Here is an 8036-nt window from a genome sequence, read left to right on the forward strand (position 1 = left end):
AACTGCTTAATGTGCTTTTGCATTTACTTCATAACTAAATTACAGAAATGAACAAGCATTGATTGAAGTTCTTCCCAAAAGATGGATTGAAGAGAGCCTGGTGATTTAGAGAACCTTTGAACCAGGGCTTGGAGAAATGAATTCACATGGCTGGAGAACCTAACAAAAGTTCAAAGTCACAAAAGTGATCAGTTTTTAAAACCAAGCAGAAAAAGACTCATAAAAAGCGAACTGAATCATATGTTCTATTACTTACAGTACACATAAAGTTCCTCTTTTTAGCTGATTGATGAAACACCATTGCCCTTAATGCATTAACATTGTTGGGGAAATTGGTTTTGGTGATGGAATTTCTTCAATGAATTGACAGAGAGGTAAAAAGACGTTCTTAGCGTTGGGATGATCCCACTTCAATGATTCCCGCCATCTTTTTGGAGATACCTCAATTAGTTTGAGAGAAGGAGGAAGATATAGCTGGCCATTGTCTAGCAAGGGTAGATGCAGAGGGATCCTCTTCAGGTTCCTACATTTCCGTATTTCAATATTCTGAAGAGAAGCACAAACCATGACTCCCTTTTCACAACAGATTCTCTCCAATTTTGGTAACTCAAAAAACGACAATTGCCTTAAGTTGGGAAGAGCAAATGTTATGGTTGCATTACTTCCTTCTGCCTTGTGATTCTCTTCCTCTTCTTCTGATGCTATTATTTCCTCCACTTGTTCGCAAGAAACAACCAGTATCTCCTCTAGATTTTGGAGATCCTTCAACAAACCAGATGGAAACAACTTCTTGATACCATTACATTGACTTATACTAAATATCTTAAGACAGAAAAAGATGCCAGGAGCTGGAGGTTCAAGCAACGCAGGTGCAGCTGCTGCCCTCTTGACTTTCACAAGTATACACAAGTTACACAAACTCAGAAGCTCTAGCTTCTCAAGTTTCTGAAGTGGGGAGTACGATGAGGTTGAGGAGGATAAGTCAAGCACGCACTCTATCTCTTGACATGACCAAATATGACAGATGCTCAAACTGGTTTCTTCTTGAAACAAAGAAATATCAGTTAAGCTCTTCACGCCGTAGCAGCATTCAATCCACAGAAGTTGAAGGTCCTTTGGGAGCACAACAGGATCTTCTCCTCCTATGTTGCAGTCTTTTAAAATCACATCTTTGTAATATTTACTAATTCCCCTATGAGGTCCTGGAACTTGTCCAACTACAAGCTGGTAATAAGTAGGAAATTCAGCCTTTACGGAACACACATATTTATTGAAGTCTTTAATCTCGTAGAATCCACCTGAAAAAGTCTCCAACTTCCTCAATCCAACTGCATCTTCTCCTCTTAAACAACCAATGAGTACGAAGTACTGGAGATGTGAAAACTTAGGTAGTATTCCCTTTGGTAGCTCTTTCAAACCCCATATATGTAAATCAAGGTATCTGAGATTTATCAACATTTCCATACCATGAGGAACCTCCCTGATCCATGTACCATGAAGATCTAACTTCTTCAATGCCCTAAGCTTTGCCAATGAAGGCATATGGGTAAGCTTGTCACATCCATAAAGCAGTAATGCAGTGAGGTTTTCTAAACTAGACACAGAACAAGGAAGGCCAACAATACCAGTATCGGAAAGATTTAGAGTCTTGAGTTGCTGCATCTGCTGAAAGAAAGTTTCTGGAATTTTCTTCAAAGTATGATTTCCTTGCAACAGCAACGTTGAAAGAATTTGACATTTTGGCGACATCTTGGGAGGAATCTCTGAAATTGTATTATTCATCAAGGAAACCATCTCAAGCTCCTCTTTCCATTCTTGCTCAATTGGTACCTCCTTCAATTGCATGCCAGCCTTCACCATGAGCCGAGGACAAAAATCTTTGGAAAGCAACAGCATATCTCTCACAACATCAGCCATTATCACAGTTTCTCCATCATCAGCCCTATCTAATAAACAAATCTCCTCAAGTCTATTGATAATAGTGTGACCTTTTTCATACATTGTTCTTCTACTTCCCAACTCATCAATAAGCCCCTCAGCCATCCAATACTCTATTAACTCATTCCTAGAAATTCTGCAATCTTCAGGGTATAAAGCACAATATAAGACACATTTTTGTATGTTTGGATCTTTCAAGCTATTGAAACTAAAATTCAAATGATTAAGCATCAGAGTCTGCATGTCTTTCGCACGTCTTGAACATGCACATAATTCTCTGAGTAGATTTCTCCAGTCACAAACATCATCTACTCCCTTCATACTACTAGCAATTGTGATAATAGAAAGAGGTAAGCCAGAAAAATGCTCAACAACATGCTTCACAAGTTTTTCTAAGGTTGGGGCTAGCAGTATGCCATGTCCCACCTTATCTAAGAACAAGTCCAATGATTCCTCCTTTGAAAGAGGCTGCACCTTGACTACCTCACATCCCATAGATTGACATACTTCAACAGATCTACTTACTAGTACTAATTTGCTTCTGCTATGTGCTGGTTGAGGGATTCCAATGTCCTTAAGGGAAAAATTTTCGTGGACATCATCTATAATCAGCACATATCTCACTCTTCCCAAAATTGTCAATAATGCTGCTGCCCTCTTTGATATATCCTCATCTTGTGGAAGACGTTTTCGCATAGCAGATGCGATGTCATGCTGTAATTTGACAACATTTAATTTTCTAGACATGGTAACCCATAGAACTTTATCAAACTTGTTCTCCTTCAACAGTTGAATTTTAATATGCATCATTATGGTGGTTTTCCCAATTCCCCCTATCCCACAGACTCCAATCATTCCAACTTCATCACCCATCAAGAATCCCCAGATTGTTTCTTTAACTGTTGGTTCACCTCCTAGCTTCATTGTTGGCAATGTCGCTTCACTGGTGCTAGGTTTATCAGTGAATAGACCTTGAACAAAACTACCTTGCTGATAAGTTTCCTCTACTGCTTGAATCTTTCGGCCAACAAGTTCACTGAGGCGCTTGCATGAGAAATATGACATAGCCTCTAGGTCTTGTTCAACAATTTGTGCTTCATTGTTGATTGCTTGCACCTGTTTGAGCCAAATCTTCACTTCTCTCTTTGCTATTTTTCCCATGTGAAGCCCTTCATCTATTCTTGTTTCTACATCCTCCCTTAAGATCTTTAGCTTATCCAATGCTCTTCTAAGAACTTGAATATCTTCATGAAGATTTCTTTTCTTTCCTTGATCAGTCTTAAAATTTCTATAAAAATCTAGTAAAAATCTGCGGATTGTTGGAGCCCCAGCACCTAAAAGATCCATAAGCAAGTCCCTACAATATAATATTCGTAATTTGCATTAAAACACTTGCTAACAAAGCAAAACATCTTGAATGAATCACTTGTGCAGAAAAGTGGTTCAGCAAATTCTTAGCAAGCAAACAGAATAAAAATAAATAAATTCAGAATCATAACAAAAAACCAAAATCTGGTATGGCTCAACTTTACCATCTGCTTTGTAAATGTTCAACTGCTTTCTTATTTTCTTTGTTTTGCTAACTGCTATCTTTCTTGTGTCATTACTTTAGGTACAATATTTAAGTATAGATTTTTAGCTATTTAATTTTGCATGAAAGAAAGCAGCTCCATTTACATATATCTAACAGTTATACATTCAGCATTTTATAAATGATCTACCTGGTGGTCCTGGCCTAACTGGATTGTCTTTTTCTGCTCGTGTTTGCCTTGACGTTGATGAAATTGAATGATTAAAGAGCAAGGGGATATGAAACCAAGATATCTCAAATAGAAGAACTCACCAAAATGCAGATTCTCTTCTATAAGAGTATACAGTGACAAAACTTTCTTGCTAGATGGTAATCTTTTGGTAGGGAGAAAGAAAACAGCAAGAAAAGGATCATTCTGAAGTGCTACTGTCTTAAAATGAGAACGAATCAACAAAGCAAGGTATTTAATGGCCAATGTGGCATAGGAGATGGCAAGGAAAAGAACAGAATCTGCTTCAAATTAAGAAGCCAAGAAAAATCTGAGGTTTTCTTCCAAAGTATGTTTTGAACCTCCTATACTTTTTTCAACCAATAGTTTTTGCCGCAACTATTGAAACTGTTTACATATAATCCTCACCATAAATTATGATTATACTTATGTGTAAATTGTCCTGATGGTACAACTTTGTTCGACAGTAGATGAATTTATGCAGCTTTCTTAGACAGGCTGAGCAAGTAGGTTGTATATATGGACCTGAGAAAATCAGTCTTGGAGAGAGTAGACACTGGTACCCCAACAAATTGTAGGAAAACTTCAAACTGGATCACATTTTTACATGATAAAACAAGTAATTTCATTTGTATAATCATGCTTCCCAGATATTAAACCAAATATCAAGAGTTTAAATGAAGGGGTTGGTCGATACTCAATCCTTATGCAGTAGTAGTGCAGTAGCAGAATCCAACTACAAACCATGCACTGGTAACAAATCTGAAAAATCTCATTTGTGGAAACCCCTCGGCATAATTACTCTCCTTTTGTTAGTTTCTGGCTCATCTTCTCTTCATTTTTGTGAAGCATAATTATTTTCATTTAGTTTCTTAAGTTCGAAATATATATATATATATATACACACACACACACACACATCTGAAGTTATGGCACAAATTGCAAACTGCTCAGCCCCTTGAGCATTATCATCCAGAAAATGTAAGAACCATCTTATGTCCACAATGAGGAAAGATGGAAATTCTTTGTACAAGAACATTGTTCAGTTCTCCAGCCTTCCTGTGCATATAATTATCATTAACACCATCTATTCTAGAAAATCTATATCAGTGTGCAGGTTCCTTTCTTTCTTTTGTTCTTTTTTCTTTTTCTTCATTTCTTTTGGTTGTCTCCACTATGAATAGAAGAAAAATATGTGATAATTGTTAAAGATGAAACCCTGTTGACAGTCAAGGACCTACCAATTATCTCTTATTTTGTTTGTTCAGGCACAGACTGGCACTGGCAGACATTTAGCTTAAATGCTTGCTAAGGGGCAAGGGAATGAATGTTGGTTCCATATACAGAAAGTTGCATAATATTAAACAAGCAATGCAAATACAAGTCATTAGTTGCATATACAGGTCAATTAGAGGCCCAAACCACAGATGAATTACAATAACACACATGAATTTGTCCCACTTACAATGAAAACGTTTTTATATCTTACTGGCAAAGGCAAGACCTTCCTTTTTCAGTTGATCTAAGTTCTCAACTCGAGGTTGGAGCCTAGCAATTTTTGCCATAGCCTTGTTCTCTTCAGGGGTTCCACCCTCTAGGAAAGCTCCTACCACCTTTCCATCTTTGATCCAGAAAGACCCAAACTTAGGTTTTGGTGATGATGGATTGTTGTCTCCAAAAAACACAGTGTCACCAACATTGTCTCCATAGAACTGCCATGACAGGTTAAAGGAACGAGAGTAAAAGTATGGAAGGTAATCATACTCTTCGATTTCTTTCCCTGTTTCACTCGCCTTAATAGCCTTGACAGCCTGCTCAGCGGATTTGCGGGCATGGTCAACATGCTCAACTCTCCTCACCTCATTATACAGTTTAATTGGGAAGGCAGCCACATCTCCCACAGCATACACACCAGGCATGCTTGTCTTGAAGAATTTATCAGTTTTGATTCCACCTTTCTCCTCTTCAACCTGCCCTTTGAACAATGTGGTAAGGGGTCTTGCCCCAACACCGACAACAACAATGTCAGCTTCAAGCACCCTGCCATCGTTAAGTTTCACTCCTGTCACCTCTCCATTGCGATTAGCATTGAAGCCAACTGCCACTGTTCCCTTGATAATTTTGATTCCTTTATTTGCATAATAACGTTCATAAAAAGCAGCTATAGCTGGGGTGAAAAGCCGAGGCATGCACCAAGGCTCCGGATAAATCATGCTGACATCAAAATTGTTGATTCTCATAGCTGCTCCAACTTCGAGACCAATGTATCCTCCTCCAACAATCACAGCCTTTCCAGTCTTCTTTGTTTTCATTGATTCTGCAAGTTCATCAGCATCTTCAAGTTCTCTCAGGTAGAAGATGTTCTTGGCATCAGCTCCTTCTACCTTGAAATCTGTCAACCTAATTACTGTGGAACCAGTTGCAATTATCAAAGTCTGATACTTAAAGGTTTCTCCTGCAGCACTTATCAGAGTCTTAGAACCAAGATTTACTTTCACTATTTCTGTACTAAGGATCAATTGAATTCCTTTTTCTTTATACCACCCAGGAAGCAATCTCTCTCCTCCACTTCCAACACAGACATGGAACTCAGGCAGTCTTGCAGCTCCCGTAGGATTTAGATATCCCTTGCTCAGTGCAGGACGTTCGTAAGGAGCCACAGCCTCTTTGGAAATAATTGCCAACTCCCCTGGCTTAAGACCCTGTCTATCAAACTCCCTAGCTGCATATCCTGCTGCAACTCCACCACCAACGATAATGTACCTGAAATACTTTACCAAGCCAAGAAAGGTTTTACCTTTCTTAAGAAATGCCTTGAGTTCCACAACCTTAACCTCAACCTTCTTTCCTAGGAATGCATCTGAGAGGAATTTCTTTTCTCCTGCCTTTCGTTCAATGACTTCAGTTTCACTTTTGATCCTCTGGACATCCTCTAGCCAGTTTTTGACTTCTTCTGTTTGCATTGTCCCAGCATAACACTCTGCACTTATTCTTAGTTCAATATCTTCCTTAAGACTGTTTAACTCTTCCGACAGTCGTTTCATTATCTTCATATTTTCCTCAAAATTTTTTTTACAGTTCAAACATTGTTCAAAAGAGGCAAAGATTATCCTCAGACTTTCAAAAAATGGGTAGAACAAAGCCATAGACGAATATCTGAAGAATACCTGAAATGCACTAGTAAGGAAATAGTAGCTCAGAATGCAGCTCCAGAACTGGTAAAGATGTACTAATACAAACAAACTCTATCTTTAGTTGGTTATTTCTAAATATTTAAGTTTACGAACAATCTTTAGAAAGTCCAAGTAAAAAATTCTAGTCATGGAGGTAATGATACATGACTGTAAGTTGATCAGATATAGAAAATATGATTAAAAAGATTATGACAATGGAAGAGACTTGAGTACATCCCAATGTCTACATCTCTGTACCCATGATTCTGCATTACATGTATGCAGTTAAAACATTAAAATGCTTTGTCAATGTCTGCCAATCAAGAAACTCTACTAATTGTCATTATACTATGGGTTAATTAGCAACTGCTGCAGGCAAACTGAGAAGAAAGGCTTTCAGAAAATTAGCCTGGATTTGGAAGGTTATGCATATTATGTATTAGCTGTAATGAAAAACAATCCTTACTATTAGCATGCTAATCAAGTTTCATTCCATGCATTAAGTTATATTGAATCAAATCTATTGCAATTCAAAAGTCATTTAATTCCAAATAGCACAACTAGAAGAGGATAATCAAGTTTGTTCTCATGAATTAGAAAAGTCCTACTGATCTCCAGCACACAATTATCAGTATCTTCATAGCTACTAAAAGTAGTTGTATTAGAGAATATCAAGTAAAAACAGAACTCCTAAAGATAAAAGAAAAGAACTCAACAAGAACATAGAGGACAAATGGAGTAGAACTTATCTTCATGGATAAATACGTAAACCTGTTTTCAAGCAATGATTTAGAAGAAGGGTATTTACCTGCCGTTCGTGGCTAAGAGTAATCCAAATTGCCTTGAAGAGAGAAACAACAGAAAAGCCAAGAAGATAACAAACAGCAATTGTGAATGAGAGCAGAAATGAAAAGGTATGTGAAGATTCAAGCTAAAAGCTTTGCTTCTTTTATAAGGAAAGTGAAGCATGTAGCAAATTGAAAAATCACTGAGGCAAGGTATCGGATGCAACATGCATGAGAAAGAAAAGCATGCAATTAGAAAACCAAAGGATCATGAGGTTGAAACTGTTTAGTACTTTAGTTATTACCACCATGCTTCTTCTTAACAGAAGGCAAAGACAGCCTTTACATAAAGTATCAATCATCAAAAATTCCTTCCTCTA

The 8036-nt window shown here is 37.6% G+C and overlaps 1 protein-coding gene and 1 pseudogene across 3 annotated transcripts; both read right to left on the reverse strand.

The window, feature by feature from the left end:
- Positions 1 to 442: 442 nt before the first annotated feature.
- LOC110418855 (putative disease resistance protein At1g61300) lies at positions 443 to 3285 on the reverse strand. The gene is made up of 2 exons (XM_089783930.1): positions 565 to 3285; positions 443 to 523 (listed from the first exon to the last, which is right to left on the reverse strand). The coding sequence occupies exons 1-2, from the start codon at positions 3283 to 3285 to the stop codon at positions 443 to 445; spliced, it is 2802 nt and encodes a 933-aa protein (XP_089640056.1).
- A 1822-nt stretch (positions 3286 to 5107) lies between these two features.
- Positions 5108 to 7766, reverse strand: LOC110419529 (monodehydroascorbate reductase, seedling isozyme pseudogene; annotated as a pseudogene). 2 transcript variants are annotated; one of them, XR_016351403.1, is made up of 2 exons: positions 7680 to 7766; positions 5108 to 6865 (listed from the first exon to the last, which is right to left on the reverse strand). The product of XR_016351403.1 is annotated as a monodehydroascorbate reductase, seedling isozyme pseudogene, transcript variant X1 (transcript). The 2 variants fall into 2 exon arrangements; XR_016351404.1 differs by having other exon boundaries at positions 5108 to 6875; positions 7680 to 7721.
- Positions 7767 to 8036: the final 270 nt, after the last annotated feature.

Source organism: Theobroma umbraticum, unplaced genomic scaffold (genome assembly GCF_002168275.2).
Source record: "Theobroma umbraticum cultivar Fairchild unplaced genomic scaffold, ASM216827v3 scaffold_67.0, whole genome shotgun sequence".
Lineage (NCBI taxonomy): Eukaryota > Viridiplantae > Streptophyta > Magnoliopsida > Malvales > Malvaceae > Theobroma > Theobroma umbraticum.

Bases quoted from the DNA above. Each gene is read 5' to 3' on its own strand.
- LOC110418855 (XM_089783930.1), bottom strand. From the start codon at position 3,285: ATGGATCTTTTAGGTGCTGGGGCTCCAACAATCCGCAGATTTTTACTA. The intron at 524-564 runs GTTTGTGCTTCT...ACGGAAATGTAG, and splicing joins GTTGTGAAAAGGGAGTCATG to GAACCTGAAGAGGATCCCTC.